The sequence below is a fragment of the Vanessa cardui genome, chromosome 5 (genome assembly GCF_905220365.1).
Source record: "Vanessa cardui chromosome 5, ilVanCard2.1, whole genome shotgun sequence".
NCBI classification, from domain to species: domain Eukaryota; kingdom Metazoa; phylum Arthropoda; class Insecta; order Lepidoptera; family Nymphalidae; genus Vanessa; species Vanessa cardui.
This window is the reverse complement of record NC_061127.1, coordinates 7,885,346-7,908,428: the sequence shown is the minus strand read 5'-3', so window position 1 is coordinate 7,908,428 and position 23,083 is coordinate 7,885,346. Positions and strand designations below refer to the sequence as shown.

At 35.8% G+C, this 23,083-nt stretch overlaps 3 protein-coding genes across 3 annotated transcripts in view; 2 read left to right on the top strand and 1 right to left on the bottom strand.

The window, feature by feature from the left end:
• The window catches only part of LOC124529995 (serine-rich adhesin for platelets-like), a 32,544-nt gene extending 15,161 nt beyond the window's left edge, over positions 1-17,383 (top strand). The window contains exons 2-5 of the mRNA XM_047103966.1: positions 10,835-10,965; positions 11,296-11,474; positions 11,554-16,314; positions 16,840-17,383. Of these exons, the coding sequence (XP_046959922.1) occupies positions 10,884-10,965; positions 11,296-11,474; positions 11,554-16,314; positions 16,840-17,112 (5,295 nt within the window). The 5' untranslated portion in view covers positions 10,835-10,883 and the 3' untranslated portion in view covers positions 17,113-17,383. The remainder of the gene's footprint in view (positions 1-10,834; positions 10,966-11,295; positions 11,475-11,553; positions 16,315-16,839) is intronic.
• LOC124529996 lies at positions 17,208-19,937 on the bottom strand. The gene is made up of 3 exons (XM_047103967.1): positions 19,878-19,937; positions 19,631-19,804; positions 17,208-18,952 (listed from the first exon to the last, which is right to left on the bottom strand). Exons 2-3 carry the CDS (start codon positions 19,800-19,802, stop codon positions 17,466-17,468), a joined length of 1,659 nt encoding a protein of 552 aa, XP_046959923.1. The 5' UTR covers positions 19,803-19,804; positions 19,878-19,937; the 3' UTR covers positions 17,208-17,465.
• A 937-nt stretch (positions 19,938-20,874) lies between these two features.
• On the top strand, positions 20,875-22,732 carry LOC124529806. The gene is made up of 3 exons (XM_047103722.1): positions 20,875-20,973; positions 21,063-21,251; positions 21,333-22,732. Exons 2-3 carry the CDS (start codon positions 21,092-21,094, stop codon positions 22,730-22,732), a joined length of 1,560 nt encoding a protein of 519 aa, XP_046959678.1. The 5' UTR covers positions 20,875-20,973; positions 21,063-21,091.
• Positions 22,733-23,083: the final 351 nt, after the last annotated feature.

The window sequence follows — 23,083 nt, the reverse complement described above, 5'->3', positions numbered from 1 at the left end:
TTTATCGCTGGAAAAACGCGTTACGCGCTTCCCCCACGTGATGGTATGTGGGGGGGGGGGTGTGGGACTCCCCGGTTTCCTGGACGCCGAGTGCGCCCAGGTCCACCGGGTTTACCCACTAAAAAACCAGCGGTACCCTCTCCGTCTTTCGGCGGGCTCCACGGGATCGCTTACGCATGCTACCGTGACGCCCTGACGGTCGGCCCGCCTATGCGGGCCTCCAACACCTAGGGGGTAGTCCCAGGGTACTGAGACCCCCCTGGACCTTGCGGCGCCTATTGAGGCGGGGGGAGAAGGTGCGCGTACAGCCTTTTCCTCCTCCCCGGTCGTCTACGGCGGAGCGGGTCTGCAGCGGCATCCTCTTCCCGCTCCCGCTCCGCGGCTTCCTTCTGCGTCACGTTTTCGCAGAAGGAGCGCACCTCCGACCAACACGTCTCGCTGCCAAGCATTTCATTGACAATGCTCGACAGCGAGAGGTCTCCGCCCATAGACGCCGCCAAGGAGTGCCTCTGGGGCCCCCACGCGGCACACTCACTCAGGGTGTGGTGCGCTGTGTCGACTGGCGCACCACACTCGTGGCAGGAGGGTGACACCTCCCGCCGCGCTATTTCGTGCAGGTACTTACCGAAGCATCCGTGCCCGGTAAGTACCTGCGTCATCCTGAAGGTGAGCGTGTCCTTCTTCCTCGCGACCCAGCGACTCAAGTGGGGACGGATCGCCTCCACTGTCGCCAGGCCCGCCGTGGGTGACCCCAAGTCCTCCTGCCATCGGGCGATCAGGGCTTGCTGGGCTAGAGCCCTGATCCGCCCGACCTCCGCCGATCCTGGACGGTCGCCGCGGTTCCTCGCCTCTACCCGGAACCGGTACACCTCCGCGAGCACCTCCGCCTGGAGCTCCCAGGGCGGATCGCCCGCGAGAAGTGTCGCCACAGTCCACGATACCGTACGGTACCCTCTGATGCCTCTCACCGCTATGACCCTCTGCGGCTTACGCAGGAGGGCCCGATTGTCAGCGGTGAGGGCGTCAATCCAGATCGGGGCACCGTACAGCGCCATCGACCTCACTACACCGGAGTATAGACGCCGGCATAGCGATCCCGGCCCCCCCACATTCGGAAGGAGGCGGCCGTGAGCGGCGGCGGCGTTGATGAGCCTCGGGCCGAGATGCACAAAATGCTGCCCGAAGCTCCATCTACCGTCCAGGATGAGGCCCAGATACTTCATCTGGGCCTGCACCTTGATCACCGTACCCCGGACGGTGATACTCGCCCCTTGTGGGGGTCCCTTCCGTGGACCGTGGAATAGGAGGGCCTCCGTTTTGGATATGGAGACCCTCAAGCCCAGCATTTCCATACGGTCCACGGTGAGAGCCGTTCCGACCTCGGCAAGGCGAGCCGCCTCCCGAAAGTCCCGCCCAGTCGCCGTGACGAGGGTGTCGTCGGCGTAGCACAACACCCCCATCCCGGGAAGGACGGGAGCTCGCAGGAGCCAGTCGAAACCGACGTTCAGACGCCGGTTGACGCCAGAATTGGGCCGAGAACCGACCCCTGTGGAACGCCGCAGCCTACCCGACGTCGGACCAACCTCCCGTTGACCCCCGCCCAGAGGACTTCCTTGTCCTGGAGGTACGCCTCCAGCAGCCTCCTCAGATAGGTCGGCACCCCATGGTATCGGAGTGCCTCCCGTATCGTCTCGAAAGGGAGATTGTTGAAGGCGTTCGCCACGTCAAGCGACACCGCCAGGACGACCTGTCCTCGGGCCACCACTTCCGTCGTCCGAGTCTTCAGGGCGTCCAAGGCGTCGACCGTCGACCGGCCCGCCCTGAACCCGAACTGAGCCTCTGAAAGACCCGGACCGACCTCCTCGAGGTGCTGAACGAGACGGGCTGCGAGGATCTTCTCGAAGAGTTTTCCCGTCTCGTTCAGCAGCACTATTGGCCTGTATGCCGAAGGGGAATCTAGCGGCCGACCTTCCTTCGGCAACAGGACCAATTTTCCTTCTTTCCAAGGCTTCGGAAACTGCCCGCTGCACAGACACTCGTCGAACAGCTCCCGAAGCCTTGCACCTAGGAATTCCAGGGCGTCGCACAGAACACGCCCTGGAACCCCGTCCGGACCCGGCGCCGTGTTCTTGGCCCTCAGACGACTGAGGGTCATCTCCATCTCCCGCTCCGTGATCAGTGGTGGAGCCACTGCGTCTTCGATCACGGAGCGGGTGGCCATCTGTGGAGGGACGTGCCCACCTGGATGGGGAAAGAGTTCCCCGACCAGGCGCAGGAGGAGTTCCGGCGGCATCGTCTCGGTGACGGGGGCGCCTTGTGTGCGGAACTTTCCGCGTACGCCGCGGTACGGGCGCCCCCACGGGTCTCGATTGAGACCCGCCAGAAGCTCCTCCCTGGCCTTCTCCTTGGCCTTGCTTATCGCCAGCTGCAGCTCTTTTTTCAGCTGGCAATAAGCGCCCAGCATCTGTCCCTCCAGATCCGCGTCGAGGCCGTTGCGCCTTCGACAGCGGACGTAGGCCCTCCGCGCCCGGCAGCACGTCGCCCGAAGGTCGGCGATTTCGGGCGACCACCATTAGACGTGCCGACGCGGAACTCTGCGCCGGGTCCGAGGCATGGCCGCATCGCAGATCTCCTTGAGGGAACTGCGCATGCGGCCAATACGATACTCCTAATTTAAGTTTATAAACAGAATTGTTATACTTTTATACTTTTTAGATTCTTTTTGTACTTATTTTGTAAAAACATTAATATTTTAAATACGAAATAAGTATAACAATATAATAGCTACAGCCTGTAAATTGTCCAGTGCTGGGCTTAGGCGATGTCTCCTCTTGAGGAAAAGGTTAGGAGCATATACCACGCTGCATGTTAGTAGAATCACATGTGGAAACATTTCTTTGAAATAAAACACATGCAGGTGGCCTCACGATGTATTCCTTCTCCACCGAGCTCGAGAGGAATTATAAACATAAATCAAGCACATGACAATTCAGGTGTGCTTGTCTGGGCTTGAACCCGCAATCATTGGTTAAGATGTATGCGCTCTAACTATTGGCTCACCTGGGAACCCACGTACGTAAGAACGTAATAAATACAAATGGTAAAATTATAGGTCATTTCGTTTTAAAGAAAAAAATACGTAGCCATTGCATATGATGCACAGGTTAAAATGTTGATACCTAACGTAATAGCTTTTAAATTTCCCGGAGTTGGGCGAATGTGGGAAACACATTCTACTACAATGGCGGGTTGGTGGAGATGCTTTAAAATTACAACCCTATTATTTAAAAAAAAATATATAAATGTTTGTTTTGTTTGTATACCAACATTATTTCCAATAACTAATAATAATTGTCATCCGGTATACCAAGCAATCAGATCATCCATTAGCATTCTCAACCTGTTTATGTATGCAATTAGTTCATTATAGGTACACATTTTAATGACAATATGATGTCAGTGATGAAAACCGGTGGAAAACATTCTGTATCATTAAAATTACCTTCATAGAATTAAAAATTACTTGTTTGTAAGCGTTTTTTTTTTCCTGCATATATATATTTAATATAAATAGACCGTGCTGTGCGGAATCAAAACGGAGAAGCACTGACATAATGTGTTTTTTTTTATTATGGCTTTTATTTGTGCCAAGAGGGAACAAATTATTTCGCCAATGTCACATGCGATGGAGAAGACACGATGGAGATTGAACGGTGCCGTCGAGATTGCAAGCTAAATTTAATTTTAAGGGCACAATAGTAGTAGACTCTCTGTTAACCCATAACCTAAAACAATACAATAATAAATAATTAGATAAACATATAACATTATTATTAAGACAGCAAATGAGAACGATCACAAAAACATTTACAACTTAATTTTATAACGCTCAATATATTTACATAAAAATTTACAAAGTGGACTAAACACACACATTAACAAACATTCAACATTAATAGAGCGAGGAACTTTGGGAGGTAGAACGTCGTAAACGGGAGGAAGGAGTTTGGGGCAAGAAAACAATATATGGGGACATAATGTGTTAGGTTTTAAATGAGAAAACGTCAACGTCTTGTAAAAATCTATACTTCTATACTGTACTAATATTATTAATGTGAAAGTAACTCTGTCTGTCTGTTTGTATGTCGCTCTTTTACTACCAAACCACTAAACCGAATTTCATGAAATTGGTATGTAGCAAACTTGAACTCCAAAAAGAACATAGTCTACTTTTTTGCCTGACATATGACAACCAACATCCTAAAACGCAAACGAAACCGCGGGCGACGACCAGTTTGTCTATAAAGTTACCATTGCGATCGGTGAAATGTATGTGTGCGTGATTATAATATGTAGGATATTATCCAATTACTACACGAATGCGAAACGTACACTGACGAGTAGCCTTGACCGTGAACGTGTAAGCATGAGCGATGCACAATTATACGCGATGATTGCTTCCATTCTATGTCATTAAGATATCTGTATAATACATAATTCGTTTAAACGGAAAGCTCTAATGGTATAATATATATTTTTTTTATTCTATTGTATTCATTCAATCGGACTTTGTGTCGGGCCACTGTAGCGTGTAAGACTACCGCCTTGATATATCTACAATGGGTTACAAAACTATTATTAAATGAGATGATTATGCAACTATGTTATAACCCATTGCTAAAAAAAGAAAAATTATTCTTTTTGAGCACGGATTAAAATGTTTGAAAAAAGCAAACATGATAAATTTATATCTAAGTTTTAAGTTACATAACTTACAAGATACCAGACTCCTTGAGTATAATTAAGGGTCAGGCTGAGCCATATATTTTTAAACGTAATCACGATCCGTGGCCTCGCCTAGAAAGCCTACCCACAAGGTGCATCTTAAAGATAACTTTGGGCTTATTTTTCTGCGTTTTTTATACATTATCATCTTCGGAATTATTGACTGCTCTAAGTGTCAACATTTTTTATTTTTCATGTGCAGTCGGAGTAAGAAAAGGTTCGTCACCATAATATCTATTTTCGTGTGCTCAGTATGAGCGATAATCTACTTTACCGATTGAGAATGACGTATTGCGTCGCAATGGTTTGATGTTTAGATTCAAAAGGCACTAAGATTTTAAGACTTGATAAAGGAATTTGAAAACCGACGAAGGTTTTATTACCCCGACTGTACTTTAGATGTTTAAAACTATAATTGCATTTAATGTCATCAGGATTATTTTTCTCATTTGTTTAATTGAATATAATATGTTTTTCAAAAGAAATGGCTAAATGTAAAAGTCTTAAATAATAACGTAACGATGTCCGTTACGAATGAAATTGATATGGGTCATGGGACCACCTCGAAGCTTTACTGAACCCAAAAAAAATCAAAATCCGTTCATAAATAAAAATCTTATACTTGAAAACCTTATATACACATTATTTGAGAATCCTCCTCCTTTTTTGAATTCAGATATTAAAGTGAGCAAAAGTTACGGCTTATTGGTCTAAATAAAATCTTAATCAGTTGCAGTTGTTAGTTAGTTGCAATTATAAAACATTAGCTTCTGACTTATCTGTAAATTATTATAAATACCTGCAGCTATTTAATATACAACCATGTAAATTACGATAGATAACATCCATACATACTTGATACGTATACTTCATCTGTTTTTGTTTTCTATAGCGCAAAACAGGCGTTGACTATAGCATCCGGATCAACAATTTGTTTTACAGAAATTAATATATTACTTTTAGTTGTATATTCACATTTATATCCATAGGAGTATACATTTGTAAGGAGAAACAGTACAGTACTTTCTTTATAACAGCGAGAAAAATAGCTGGTGTTCTTGTGGCCATACATGTATAAAATGAATTGAAATCTATTTATTTTTTTGCGAGTTTTACATACTGTTTTTTGCATCTTGAAAGAAAATCATTTTTTTAGTTTTATAAACTTTACAAATAATAGATACCTACTTCAGAATTAATAGGCTATTTGACAATGCGAAAAATAAATTTAAAAAATTGTTAATTATTGTAATCAGTGTATATTATGAGTTTAAAAATGGTTATTTACTAACGAAAGTTGAAAATAATACTTAATTTATTCAAAAATTCATAAATATAAATGCACCTTTTAAACGTTTGTCACGTGACACAAAACGCTCCTGATTGGCCGGGCTTATGATGAAGTCACTTTCTTGTAAACTTTGCTTTTCTACTATATGTTCCACAGATTAAAATACAGGAAAGCTACGTCACCGACCCCATTGCAGCGCCATATTGTCCAAGTAGCATTTTTGCGCGCTATTTAAATATGGAATTTTTATTATGATATTTTTCGGCAAATATGTACTAGAAATAAAATAACAACTTTTACTGGGTTCCTTAACTTCTACTAAATAATATAAAATGGATTTTAAAAACCAGTCAAATAACCTATTACTTAATTATTTACGTAAATTATTACATAGTACAAAACAAAGTCATTCACCGCTGTCAGTCTGTGTCGGTGTATGCTGAAATCTTTAAATTTAAACAGATTTTGATGCGTTTTTTAAAGGATAAGGAGATTAATGAGGAAGGTACAATACATATAATAATATATATGTATAATACGTGCACAATATAGTATAAAAATAGAAAAAAAACTGATAATTATAGAGGTTTGCAGGAGGATAGGTTGGACTTTAGATTCCCATTGGCCGACAAATAGCACACCGCTATCATTATTGTATAAAGGCTGCTATCATCAATTAATAAAGGCTGGATTAATTCCAGAACAAAAATATTATCGTGTTATCCGTTCCAGCTATTCCCTGTAACCTGTATCTCCTCAATCAGACACTAACCACAAGAATGCAGTTCTCATCACCCCTGGAAAGGGAATCTTCTCGAACCTGTTTCACCTGCACCCTTCAACGAGACGCAATAAAGTCTGGCTTTCGACTTATGCAATTTTACTCTCGAGAGGCCTTGAATATCTTTAACGAGTCCATACGTCACTTTAAGCTATAAATAAGCACCGGGCTCGGTTTTCATATTATTTTTAAAGGGAGCGCGCTAAATTTAAAAGTAAATAAGTTTTTGTTTTTTTCTTCATTAAAAGAGATGTTTTGCTGATAATTTAATCGTTAAGTATATTTTTATAGTGTTTATATTTCCAGAAATATATTCACCGTTATTTAGTATTTTTCTGCTAGATTAATATCAGACGGACGAATCAAATTATATTTTATAGATTAATTAATAGATGTCACATGGAATTCAGATAAAATATACCAGTTTTAATGATATTTAAATTCGATGATTAATCATATCTGATTGTGTTTTTATGGTTAACTATTTATGATTTAAAATATCCGTTATATCTGTGGTTCGAGACCTGGTTATGTTCATATGTAAATGGGACACAAATGTAACAAAGTAGAGAGATCATTATGAAAATACACCGTTTTGTTTTGTTTTAGTAATTGTTTACCTTTTATCATTTCCTTTGAGGACATGTTAGTTCGCCCGCTGTGAGATTAATGTTTTGGCATATTACACAATTGGTAGTTACGTTTCTTTTTAATCTATATGTTTTATACACAGATTAAAAAGAAACATGAACATCTTACGCAAAAGTGATATACGCAAATGATATTCTATGGATATAAATTAACACTCAGAATTTAATTTTAAGGTATAATATTACTAACAAAGTAATATTATAATATGTATTTACAATACAAAAACTGGAATCTCGAATATGTTTATTGAAGGATCAAATGCTCAGAAATATATTCTGAACATTTGATAGGGTGAACTACTGTTTCAATTTAAATGACTTTTAGGAGATTAAATTGCTCATGTGTAGCAACGGTTATGTTCTCTAGATTTTAACGCTAAGTTAAAGGATTTTTTCATAATATGAAACCTTTTAAAGAAGAAGTGTAGAAGGTACACTACAGACTAGGCTTCAACAACAACTACATTTTTCAACATATTATAAATATACGCGAGTGCAATTGATTCATAAAGAAAATTATATGATGTAGCTAAGCATAATATACTCTATAGCACTCACTCACTTTCTACCACTGAAAAAAGTTTTGTAACTAGATCTTTATTTCCGAAGATTACCGCCTACACACAAACACAAATTTGCCTCTTTAAAACATTATAAACATTTTTAATACCTAAATATTAGGGAGAAAAATGATGCTTACAAAATTTATTGCATCTGGATTTAAGTTAACGTACATTTATTTTTTGCCGTAGTTTCGGAATCGGTTGAAACAATTAAATGGCCGTAAAATTATTTTACGCTCACGGTGCGAACAATCGTGCGAGTACATTATAAAATTTGAATACAGTGAATAATTAGTTTTACACGCTAGGACGCCTTGGGAAACAATGTGTCATCAACAAAAAAATGGTACCGTCCCAGCCTGTTCCTTCTGGGTTTTTTTATAACATCAACCAGTAATTATTCGAGGCAATGAACTAGGTGCGTTGATTTGCTCTTATAAAGACTGGCTGGTTGTTCACATGTGACCTTTAGAATAATATCCGAGAAATTACTGGGAATGCGATAAATAAGAAGTAAGAAAATTTCTTGATGTTAGCGAATCTCAAGGCAATTTTTCTTAGGTTTTGTGACACTATGATGTTATTCGACTCGTTAAATACAGCTATATGTGTATATATATATGTATATAGTGTGGCGTGTGCTCAAAATTCTTTTTTTTTCGAAATTTTTTCGAAACCAATTAAATTTTGTACATTGGAAAAGTTCTTATAATTTCCCATATTTTTATAACAAATACTAATAAAATAATTGTATTATTATTTTTATTTAATAGACGAAGACGTTTTTTCAGCTGTTAGTAATTTTTTTTTAAATAAAATTTTAATAAAATATACATGTGTTATCGGTCATATCCTTTACCAATATTTATGAATATCTCAGTATGGACATTTATAAAATATTATATTAATTTACTTTCATGATAGTCTCGTATTAATAAATAGATTGAAAAAAGGTTGTATATAATTATATTACGTAATTATAAAATATTATAAATAATGTATTATTAAGCAAAAATCAAAGGCGATGTTTTCAAAGATCATCACGATGCACACATGTTTATGATCAATGATTCAGAGGAAATGATTACTTTAATCACGTTTTGCAATTAAAATGCATCGAAAAATGACAGCTGTCATTTTGAGTAGGTACGCCATTTTAGTTTAAGCAGATATTATTTATACTAGCCAGAGATACAATACTTTTTGTTTTTTTTAATTACCAACGTTGCATATGATCGGATTTTTTTCGGTTCAATGTTTTCAATGAGTTTTGATTGATATGAGTAGTTTCAAAAAAAAAGTTTCAATTAAACAATTTATAAAGACAATTTGTACCTACAGGCAAACATAATAAATAGTTTAAGTTGATTCGAATTTATGTAAAGCCTTATGATTTGCATAGCTTGTTCGTAGGTCCTGTCGTTTTCATTCATTTTATTTTATTAACACAAAATATATGTTTCTTTCCAGCTTACTTCTCGCTGGATAGTAGTACATTTTAACAATACTTATTATACTGCTATTAAACAGATTTTCAACCTCTATATTCAGGATTTTTCCTTAATCGCCGAGTATGGAATGAATCATAAAATAAATTAAGAAAATAAACTTAGAAGTGCTTGTGCGGTTTTCTCTCCCGGAATCTTTAGTTAAGATTCACGTGTTCTATTCACTGGCCCTTATTTATATTTTATTATCGTTACATTTCATTGTATAAAACATAATCGCTTTCCGCTGTCTGTCCGTATGTATGCTTAAATCTTTAAAGTTACGGAACGGATTTAGATGCGGTTTCTTTAATAGGTAGAGTAATTCGAGGTAAAGGTTTTTGTATATAATACATGGACAATATTGTAAAGACTCTGGTAATTTTAGAAGTTTCTAATGTGATGTGATGGGATGTGATGTGGGCGGATCGCTAGTATTTATATATACCTATTAAACGCTAATTTAAAATCTTGGAAATAGGTACTATTAATAAATAATTGAACGTATAGGTATTGATATAAAACCTTTATTTTATAATAATTCCTACACGTTTTTAAAGAAAAAAAATAACATTCCTATTTCAATTATTACGATTACGTCCTGCTAGGAATGATTCACTGTGTTTTGCATGTAAGTGAGAAACGATAACTCAAGATGTATGTTATACATAGCGCTCTATATACGAATTCAATTAAAATGTATTGAGACAAAATCGTTCTACGGAATAAAATAAATTTCAAGTACAATTAAATATTGTAGGTCATATGGCTTTGTTTAACACGTTGGCTGCAGCATCATTTGTTTATTTCTTCCATTCCTGCGGTACGGGGCGTCTAAGACCTCTTATAAAAACTATCATAATATCGATACGGGGCTTTTTAAACCCTGTATGTATTTAATAATATTATTAGTTAATATTGTTTACGAGTATCATGTTGTGGCAATGATATCAATATTAATATCACAGTAGGTAGATAATATGCTATTAATATAATAAGGGTAAATTTCTGTATTTTTAAATAAATAAAAGTGACAACTCTAGCTGTGAATGATGAGTTAGCCTATAATTGTGATGTACAGTATTAACAAATATACCAAGTTGTAAAATTGTCAATCTTGTATAAGATATACATGTATGAATATTGTACATTGTGTTTTTAGTGTCTTATTTACATTGGCTTCCTATTGAATTAAATAAAATAAGCTAAACAAATAGATACTTTACACATATTTCTTAAGTATTCTTTCGAAACTTATCTTTATTGTTTTATTTTAGTTAAACGGAATGAAGAATTTCCAGTAACTATCTCACAACCTCCTTAAAAATGAACACATCTGTGGAAGGATTTTGTTCAACTTTAATAGTGCTCTTGGCGCTTATCGAGACTATAAAATCGAACACAAATGGTATGTATCTTAATGTATCATTGAAATTGCTGTTATCTAATACATTATTTAGTTTCTTACTCATTACTTTATTTGACGAACTCCGTGGTCGAGTGGTGTGTACACCGGTTTTCATGGGTACGCCACTCCGAGGTCCCGGGTTCGATTCCCGGCCGATTCAATGTAGATTATCATTTGTTTTCTATGTTGTCTCGGGTATGGGTGTTTGTGGTACCGTCGTTACTACTGATTTTCCATAACACAAGTGCTTTAGGTACTTACATTGGGATCAGAGTAATGTATGTGATGTTGTCTCATATATTTATATTTATTTAATTGTAAAATTTACAGAAACTAGTAGCACAGAAGAACGCAAAGGACGCGTCAATGGCCGTATAGTCAAACTATATTCAGGAGCAAAACCAGATCCAATTGTATGTTTGGAAGAGGGCTTTAAAGCTGACCCGGTCGATTGCGCTGTCTTTTATAGGTGCACAAAATCTTTTAAGGACAAATTTACTGTTTTCAAAGTATGTATAAAACATTCATAGAAGCACTACTAGTAGTGCATTTATTTATCCTTAATATTAATGTTGTTATATTTTTCAGTTTCAATGTGGGCCAGGGACAGTATACGATCCAGAAACTGAAGTATGTAATCACCCGAGAAATACGAAACGATCTGAATGCGGTGGCTTCAATGTACCGATAATGCAAGAAGGCGAAAACGAAATAGAGGAGAATCAAGAACTTCCGTCCCCTATAAATTCATCATTACCTGTTTATTCCTCTTATATCGAATCAAGAAACGTCACAACATCTGCACCGGTATATACTACACAGAAAATAGAACAGTTTACAGATTATAAACCAAGTTCACCAGTTTTTTATCCAACATTAACAACAACTGAACGAGAATATATAGACAATTCTAATAATTTAGTATCGTATCCATGGGCAAATTCCAAAAATGAAACTCAGAATGTAATGATGCCTTTTACAACAGTTGCCCCAAATAACGAGAATAACTTTTCTTGCACTTCTGATGGATTCGTCGGTGATAGTGATAATTGTAGAAAGTTTTATAGATGTGTGAGTGATTCGCGTGGAGGTTTTTTACGATATGAGTTTATGTGTAGCGAATCCACTATATGGGATGACAATATACAGAGCTGTAATCATGCGTGGGCTGCACGAAATAAGCGATGCGGTCGAGGAGAATTCGAGATAAAAAACGATAATGTTAATAGCATACAAAGTCCGAATGTACCAAATCAACAAAATGGAAATAATTTTGACATAACAGAAAAGGAAGAGCACGTTTATGATAACAATGATGTGTATAATGGGAATAACATTCAATTTGGGAATAAATTAAATAATGAAAAACCAAATACAATTAAAGAAAATGTTAACACAATCACAAGTTCTGTAGAAGAACCAAATAACACGTTACAGGATAAAATAAATGATAAATATAATGAACCGGAATTAGAGGTACATAACGACGTAGTTAATGAAATAAATCAATATTCTACATCATCAGATGCTTCATATAATGTCCATGAAAATTCTGCAACTATTGATACCGGCAAAAGTATACAGTGTACACAAAGTGGGTTTATGGCTGATACAGTTGACTGTCAGAAATTTTATAGATGTGTTGATAATGGAAAAGGAAGTTTTACAAAATATGAATTTTCATGTAGTCAAGAAACGGTATGGGATAGCAAGTTGGAAGCGTGTAATCATGCATGGGCCGTTGAAGATGGGGGTAAATGTGGTGGAAAGTTATCAGATGAAAATTCTAACACTGAAGTTTCCACGAAAACACCAATTACTCCTAGTACTGTTAGTGTTAGTGAAGAAGACAATGATTTTGGCTACGTAAGTCAATCGGACAAACCACATGAACAAACTACGTCGTCGACAATTCTCACAACAATATCATTACTTTCAACAACGGATATTTCAAAAGTAATAAGTACTGAATGCACGTCAAGTGGATTTTACGGAGATGTAAATGACTGTGAGAAATTTTACAGATGTGTCGAAAATGATAAAGGTTCATTTACAAAGTATGATTACAAATGTGGACCAGGGACTTTATGGGACCAAAATATAGAAGCATGTAACCATGCTTGGGCTGTTAAATCTTGTAATCAAACTACACTGACGAGTACAACCAAAGAAACGAATTCTTATGTTACTGGCACGTCTACAACTGTCTCATATATTCAACCCACTATAGACAAAGATAGTGAAAATTCTAATTCCGATTCTGATTATAATTATCAGCAAAGTGTAACCACCATGAAGCCCGATAAAGAGTTATTAATTACTACAATGAGAAATCCACACATTCAAAATTGTCAATCCAGTGGTTTTATGGGTGATGCTAATGATTGTAAAAAATTCTATAGGTGTGTAGATAATGGGGATGGAAGCTTTACTAGGCATGAGTTTTCATGTGGTGATGGTACTGTGTGGGATTCTGAAATCGAAGCTTGTAATCATGCATGGGCAGTTAAACAATGCGGAGGAAATGTTGATCTAAAGGAAGATGTTACCTCACCTGTTACCGAGTATGATTTAAATAATTGGTATTCGACTCATAATTACAATAATTATGACACATTAAGTACTGCTCAACATTCAAGCATGGAAAACACAAATTTACAAACAACAACAAAACAAACAATTTTACAAAACGATCATAGTGAATGTGAAACAGATGGATTTATGGGTGACAAATTAGATTGTAAAAAGTTTTATAGGTGCGTTGATGACGGTAATGGAAAATATACTCGATATGAATTTTCATGTGGTGAAGGTACTGTATGGGATCCAAAAATACAAGCATGTAACCACGCATGGGCCGTAGAAGAATGTGGCAGCAGTATGTCTATATCAACTACACACAATATTAATGATGTTTCTGTGAGACCTAGTGCTGGTACTACCCAAGACAATGAAAACGGATATGACTATACAACACAAAGTACTACAACATTAGGAAGTATGATGTCAATTACAACTGTGCGCAGTTCCACATCAATGACGAATGTTGTCAACAGTAAACCTGAATGTCAATCCAGTGGATTTATGGGAGATCCAAATAATTGCAAGAAATTTTATAGATGTGTTGATAATGGTGATGGAGGATTCACTCAACATGAATTTTTATGTGGTGAAGGTACAGCTTGGGATCCTACGATTGAAGCCTGTAATCACGAAAACGCGGTAAAACAATGTGGCGAGAGTTCAGAAAGCCAATTGGAAGGGACAACATCTACCCAAAGTCACACTTCAACAACGATGTCATCATCAAGTCATGTTGTAACACAATCGCAACAATCTCAGGCACCAATATATTCTTCAACGTTATCTACAACTTCTTCAATGGATGGTAACTCAATCACACCAGAAGATGATGAATGTACATCTGAAGGGTTCTTTGCTAATCAGCACAACTGCAAACAATTTTATCGTTGTGTCGATAATGGAAAAGGCGGTTATACTAAATATGAATTTTCTTGTGGCGATGGCACGATTTGGGTTCAAGAAATACAAGCATGTGATCATAATACAGATGCCGTTAATTGCAGTTATCTATCAGCCGTAGCAACTACAGAAAAACAAGAAATAAATAGTTCAACTGACCAGAATGAACAAGTTTCAGAATCTCAATCAAGTACAACAAAATCAAGTACTTCATCACCAACTACTGAAAATATACAGCCTATAACTGAAAATACAAAACCTACAAACCAAGATGTTTGTACCCAAGAAGGTTATTATGGGAATACTGAGGATTGTATGAAGTTTTATAGATGCGTTGGTAACGATAAGGGTGGCTTTACGAAATATGATTATGTTTGTGGGGATGGCACTATTTGGGATCAAGATATAATAGCATGTAATCATCCCCAAGATGTAAATAATCCCTCGTGTAAATCTGATCACGAAAATCTATCAACGACAACAAGCAGTAGTCCGCAACACACAAGTGACAATAACGTAAAACCTGAAACTACTTCTTCAGGTCCGTTGACGACGTCAAGTGTATCTTCTTCAACTAGTAATGAAACAAATACGACGTGTACTGACAATGCTGAAAGCTCTGAAAATGGAAATATAACTTGCACGAAAGCTGGTTTTCATGCTGATCCAAATGACTGTAAGAAATTTTATCGATGTGTTGATTGGGATAGTAACGGTGAAAAGTATTCCATATTTCACTTTGAATGTGGCGAGGGGACTATTTGGGACCCTTCTCTCGAAACATGTAATCATATAGATTCTGTTTATCCACCTCGTACTTGTAACGGCACCGTACCGCCAAAAGAAAATATGTCTGAATCGTCTTCAACGACAGAAAAAATGACAACGAGTAATACAGATGAGACGTCTAGTAGTGAATCTACTACACAGGAATCAACCACTCAACAAACGTCGACAACGCAGCAGATATCGACAACAAAACAACCATCAACAACACAACAGCCATCAACAACACAACAGCCATCAACAACACAACAGCCATCAACAACACAACAGCCATCAACAACACAACAGCCATCAACAACACAACAGCCATCAACAACACAACAGTCATCAACAACAGAACAACCAACCACAACACAACAGCCATCAACAACACAACAACCAACCACAACACAACAGTCATCAACAACAGAACAATCAACCACAACACAAAAGCCATCAACAACAGAACAAACAACAACACCACAACAGACATCAACAACAGAACAGCCGACCACAACAACACAAGAACCAACTACAACACAACCATCAACAACAGAGTCATCGACCACTGAAACATCGACTACCATGACAACAAAAGAGCCTGATCAAACAACTTCTCAAACAACTCAGGAACAAACTACAAAATCGACCACTGATTCAACCACAGAAACAACAGTTTCGGAATCTGGATCAACTGAGCAAACGTCATCGACTCAACCGCTTACAACTGAAGAAAATACTTCATCCACAGAAGCTCAAAGTTCAACAACAGAAGCGTCAACAACAGAAAATCAAACCCAATCAAGTACAGAATCTAACACGTCAAGTCAAGAGTGCCCTGAAACAGACGAAGATCAATATTTGCTCGTGTGTCCAACTTCATTTAAGCGACATCCGAAATATTGTAATCTATTTTATCAGTGCACTGAAGATAATAACACCCATGAAATGAAAATAGCTACATTTAATTGCCCGAATAATACGATATATGACGAGTCTAAAGTACAGTGCGTAGAAGAAAGTCAAAGCGATAAAAAATGCAACGGGCAAATGGCTCGAAAACACAGAGTGAAACGATTGGGAATTGCGGATAATGAGCCGGTAATTTTATTTCAGATTATGCTTAAATTGTCTTCTCACTTTTAAATGTCGATTTTAATTTTAATTTTATTTATTCGTTAAGTGCCTGTAATTTATCAATAATGAGTACTTACTGTACGACACAACTAAGATGTAGCATCGGCAAAATTTGTAAAACCGATCACATCAGAATTAAGTACGCTATCCCAAATTTTCAATTTTTATTTCTTATGTGAATATAATCTTTACACAAACGTAATAACTTTTAATGTTATAGGTATGACCTAATATATTCGTCAATTTGACACGTCTATTTATATGCAATAGCTTTCTCGGGTTGAACCTACGCCAGAATCTATAGCGACAAATAGCGTCGAATTACACGATGGGGGAGCTATTTCTAATGGTTGCGTAAATCGGCCTTAATCGGTTTTATTGAATTGGCGATGCTACATCTAAGTTGTGTCGTAATACACTTTATAAATATTTGGCTTGGTTAATTAAATCATGTGTATTTTAAACTACACGGAATATTTTTGTTTGCAGATTGTCGTTTCAAAAGAAAGTATGGCATGCCCAAGAGTCGGACATTTTCCTTTTGAAAAACATGAAGAATGCTCAGCCGCTTTATTAAAATGTGAAATGACGAAATCTAGAAAATTACAAGGATACGTCTATCAATGTCCAGAGAGTTATGTTTATTGGTCAATAAGTAGGAAATGCGAGCCATTAAGGAATCTAAGAGAATGTAGAAAACGTTCAAATACATGGAACAAAAGATACGATATACCAGTAGAAAAATATAATGTTGCCACTTAATGTTTTAAGAGTAGGAATACGTGCAATACAAAAGTAGTTGTGCTGTTATTGCAGCCAATAATGTAGATATTGGGATAACGTATCATTTTGTTATCGTATAGATAATAGTGTATAATAATTAATTCTAGTCTCATTCTTATTCATTTTTAAAACTAATCATTAAACTGCTGCCATAAACTAATGAAGAATTGCAACTTGTGAACAAAATATTGTAGAATTACATTATTTTGATCACGACTGATTAGCATAAGAAATAAAATAAATAATTTATTTAAGATATTTTTATTTCATACAAAACTATAAAACACAAACATTAATATGAATATCAGATTGTACATTATACTTTATCTAACTTACAATAAAATAACGTCGATACCTTTACATGACGATAAAACACCTTTACAAAATATTGATAGTTCCGTAATTATAAAATCTGCTACGGATTCGTCATCGGAATGGTGTATAGCATTGCTAAAAATAGTACCGATAAAGGCATGACATGATGTTTCAGTGGCAACTAAATTACCCTTTAAATCAATACTCAACGAAACATTTTCATCCTTTTCACTGGGAACGATTTCAGTACCAATTTTCAAATTAGAATCCTTTTTTTTAAACGAAGTTTTTATCGTTGGACTGTGTCCTTCAATATTCGTAACATTTTTTTTAATAAAGTTGTTGATATTATTCGAAAGAGAAAGTTTGTTTTGTGTTTTTGTTTTTTCATGTGTAGGTTCGGTTATATTATGTGAATTAAATAAGTATTCTAAAAACATTGGAAGAAGATTACGCTTAGTACTCGAGTCGTTATTCAGTAGTTTTTTATTTCTGATTTTGTGGGTTGAAGATGAATGATTAGACCCTTGATTATTACTCAAACCAACCGACTTCTTAGTGTTCATTGTATATGCAGTTTCATGCAAGTCTCTTGATTTATTTGATTGAGTATTATTCATATCTAACTTATATTTCTCCTGTTCGTGAAGTACGTTCGTTGTACTTCTCTTTATTTTATTAATATTCAAATTATTTATTTTCGACAAAATCTTTTTACTTTCCGCTTCAGATAGATTTTCTGGCATATATTGGTTATCATCTTCATTTTTTAAATTCTCTATAATATCTCTAATGTTATTGACTTTTGGTTTTTCATTGATTTTTTTAGATATTTTTAAATTATTTATTTTTGTTGCCTGTTTGTGACTTTTAAATCTTAAGTTGTCAATAATATGTTCCAAATTTTCTATATAACCTGAATTGGGTGAATTCGGAGTAAGTATCAACGGATCAAACGCTATGCCTCCCTTTTCCCATATCGCAATACATCGTGTTAAGAAGCCGAAGAATTGTTGGGGCAAACGACGCCAGTATTTCTTCAACGGAGAATCATCCATATATTTAGTTAAAGAAACAATTTTAATATTAGTGTTTTTTCTCAATTTAATTTTATCTATTTTTTTATCATGCGTCCACAATGAATTTAAAGCCATTTCATTATTCAGTTCGTCACTTATATCATTAAAACTATCGTTTGATTCATCTCTGATTATAACAATTAGGTTGTGTTTGAAATTTGGATATTTCTGAGTAAATATATCAATGTATGGTAAATAGCTGTTTATGTTCATTTCTTCATAATTAGTAACGAATATATGCATGAATATATCTGTTTCGTGTATAGCATGATCAGACCTGTATTCTGTCATTTTTAAATTCAAAGGTCTATGATGTGTAGGAGGTAGCATAGATATTGCAACGATGCTGTTGTACAAGACAAAAATCATGAACGCGATCATGCCGAGTCCTATCCACCAGTAAGTTAGTAGAGATGAAAAATGTTCTGAAAAAAGTAGACAAAATCTTTCATAAAATTATATAAAGTAGAAATACATTTCACTGTTTCTTAAAGAACACAGTAATTTTTTAGATTTTTGCTAAAATTTTTTTCGCAATCTATTTGATTTGACTTGGAGAATGACTTAATAACTATAAAATAAAATAAACTATTGATGAATTATTGTAGAACAATTCCTTACCAGATGAATAAATTTTTGCAGGTAACTTAGATGCTTATTTTACAAGATTAAATAAAATTTACAGCAACGGATATGAAAATGTAAACTCAGTACTTTACAATTAAATTACTTTCTAAATATGTAACTATATTAGTACAACAACAACAGCCTGTAAATTTCCCAATGCCTTGCTAAGACCTCCTCTCCCTTTAAGGAGAAGGTTTGAAACATAATCCATCACGCTGTTCCAATAGTGGCATGCACATGTGGCAGAATTTCTATGAAATAAGACACATCACTCCTCACGATGTTTTCCTTTACCGTCGATCACAAGATGAATTATAAACACAAATTAAGCACATGAATATTTAGTGGTGCTTGCCTGGATTTGAACCCGCTATCATCGGTTAAGATGCTCGTGTTTTAATTACTGAGCCATCTCGCCTCTGTATAATACATATATACCTACTATAGTAGTAATAATGTTATATGACGAATGTTACCTGGCCACCGGGTGATAAGAGCAGCGGCGCCAATTGCCTGAGTTCTTGCACGTCCAGATGTTGAAGACCGAAACAGGCGTTGAAATTTCGGACTAGACTTATGAATACGAAATTCTTCATCAGAATAATCATCACACAGCAGGGGCAGGTTTTCTCGGCAGGATTCACTCATCACTAAATCGAGATAAATAAGTGAGGTTAAGGAGTAATTTTCAATTATTAATAATAAAAAACATTTATACTTCACCTTGTTTTTCTATTAAAACACATTTAAAATTATTTTATAAAGTAATATGTCAAATTGTTTGTATGTATCACGGAAAATTTTTAATCTGTCAAAATTAAATGAAAACTTTTTTGAAAAAAATTATATTCCTTACAATCAGTCAATATAACGCAACGAAAAAACTCATCACGAAAATTCAATAATTATAATTTACATATATATTTTATTAAACAATGAAACTTTTAAATTCAACAAATAACTAATCACACGTCTTGTACATTTTAATTGATATGTGTGATTCGAAACTCTTGTAAGTTTCTGAGTTATGGCACGTTTCTTTCCGCCATAATATTGTTGATTCAACAAACATTCGTCTCACGTACTGACATTCAGGTACCTTTGTTATTACATTTCTTCAGATCAAATAAATTTCAACTAAGCATATTTACTACATATTCTTCATAAATTAGGATGAAACTATGTGTTCGACTAATCGAATTCAACCAGATTTAAATGATCTCCTCAGCTAGATTGAAAGTCCTTGTATAAAGTTCTTCACAATATTCCTTGCACAAATATATGTTGTACTATCTCACTCGCAAATTTGTTCACTATACTACACACCTAAAGTATTTACGTTGAGTTTTTTAAATTTACATAAAGTAGTAAAGTAGATAATAATGTAATTTACATCAAATGTAAGGAAATGCTAAAGTACGTCTCAGTTTAAGTTGAATAAATATTAGACATATGTCTGACTGGACCTTTAGCATTCCATTTTTTTTTTCATATTAGGTAAAAGTAAATAAAACTTAAGATAAAAGTAAACACAATTGAGAAAATATTTTGTTTTCTATTTAAGATTTTAAAGATTTTTGTTTTGGGTATAAAGTGAATCATTAATATCATATAAAAGTTATATTATTTTATTATCAACAAATGATTCTATGATTCTATTCTCTTTGATAATTAATCTAATTGTGTATACATTTTTCACAATAATGTCATTGTTTTAAAAATGGAAACGTAAAATTTTTGTCACATCGCAGAGCTAATTAAAACCCAATACATCAGTTTTTTAAAGTAAAAAAAATTCGTGCTATATAATCTAAATAAGGTATATATAATATATTCACTTTATTATGCATATAATATATTTTTATATCATACATTAATGATTGTTATTTTCTTACATTTTGGGTGAAGATATATTTTTATTTCTACAATTAACGGATATGGAGCCCCAAGAAAAACGCGATGAGGAATATCCCTTACTAAGAGTGGATGCTGGAGGAGGAGATGGCAAAAACCGAAATGCCGTTCCAGCCACTATTATGACAACCGGGTGGAACATTACATGCACACCTAAGCAGTCCTGGTGTACTCGTTGGCCAGGTCAGTAAAAATCAAATAGCTAAAATTAAATTAGTATATAACTATAACAAAACAGTAACTTGTTTTTTTTTTTTGTTACAGAATTTGTGTCAGCTTTCTGGATGACTTTGGTTCTACTGGCGATTTCTTTCCTAGTATTTTATGCTTTAGGGATGAGTGCGTATAGACGACAACCAATTGTTATTGTTAGATGCAATGACACGAATGCTAAGCCAGGAAGCGACGTATTCTACCATCATATAGTAGCCCGTGACGCTTATGTACCATTCACGTTTTATTCTGAATACTTATCCTACATGGCGTCAAAGTATCCATTATTGCGTTATCACGTATATTTTTTGATAGACGATTCTTCGCAGCCGTTTCGAGAATCAAGATATCCCAATCCTCGACTTCTAAAAAGAATAGTACCACGCGTCACTGATCCATTTAATACAATTCATAATCAAAACAAACGAGATATACGAGATTTCCAAAAGAGATATCAAAATGTAAATATCAGTGTGATGAACTTGAGCAAGTACATGGCGATGACACCGTTGAAATATAAATGGAAACTGATCCCGCAAAACTACTTATCTTTCTATGCTAGGGTATATGATATATGGCAAAATGGTGGCATTGGATTCGATCTGACCACGTTCAATAATATTTACAATAATAATAAAGAATTAGATCAAAGGATCGATAAAATATTAAGACAGCACAATGACGGTTTTGAATTAGAAAAATATGATGATGTCTTAGAGTCTATAGACAACGATGAACAGAAAGAATTATTCTCTATGTTCTTTAATTTAATTGAGCGCATTTTAAACGAGACTCGTCTATTTTTTGATACTGATTTGCCAACTAATGTTACCACTATATTAGGAAACAGTCCTATAGTCAGGACCCATAGAAACAAGCGAGATACTGGTAATATTACTAAGGCATTAAATGTTACGAAAAGTAATATGACCTCAAGTAATAACGCTATTTATACTTTTAACGATACAGTTCGAAATATTTCTATGATCCAAAATAATGTGAGCATTGAGGTAAAATTAAAGAATGGAAGTGTATTGAATACTACCAACACTACCGTCGAATCTCCAACTCATCTTCATTTAAAAACAACCAATATCTCTGGATTTCGAAACGAGATTCCTCAAGTTTTATTTTTTTACGATATTTCTAGATTTCCCGATGACACTGGTCCTACTTATTTTTTACCGAAACCAATTCAATCTGGTGAAGTCATTAAAACCGTTGCAGCATCTAATCAAAAGAGATCAAACTATTTATCATTAAGCCATGACGGGTACTTCGTGGCAACTTCATCGCGTCACCACCCATTCCTGGCTCAACTGTTTTCTTCCAGTTGTCACAGACTGAATCCAAAATACGCTATTAAAGACACGCTTTTAAGCCAATGCTCTGGATTTTTAAGAGATGATATCTACTGCGAAAACATTCGTGTTATTTATAATATTATTTAAGTTAGTTTATATTATTTTGTGTTTTTTTTTATTTGTAAATTATTAGTGTTTTATTAATTTGAAAATAAACTTTTAGTTATGTATATAATACTTATGTATTATTACAGCGGAATCGATTTACTTAAACTTAGCTGGTATTCATTACTTATAATCATTTCGTTTTGGGAGTTAATATCATAATAGTATGTAAAATATGTCCTCAATAACAATAGTTTTTTTAATAGAAATGTAATTGTCATTGAAATGGTAACTGAAATTTGCCGAAACAGCAATACGTTGCCTATTGATACTATACTATACTATAAGCGATGATTGTTTTATAAGTTTCGCCATGATTATAAAATAAGATAC

Excerpts from the sequence above, each read along its gene's own strand:
- LOC124529996 (XM_047103967.1), bottom strand. The coding sequence starts at position 19,802 with ATGAGTGAATCCTGCCGAGAAAACCTGCCCCTGCTGTGTGATGATTAT. Across the intron at positions 18,953-19,630 it reads TCTTATCACCCGGTGGCCAG|AACATTTTTCATCTCTACTA; the intron begins GTAACATTCGTC and ends TACTTTTTTCAG.
- LOC124529806 (XM_047103722.1), top strand. The coding sequence starts at position 21,092 with ATGGAGCCCCAAGAAAAACGCGATGAGGAATATCCCTTACTAAGAGTG. Across the intron at positions 21,252-21,332 it reads CTGGTGTACTCGTTGGCCAG|AATTTGTGTCAGCTTTCTGG; the intron begins GTCAGTAAAAAT and ends TTTTTGTTACAG.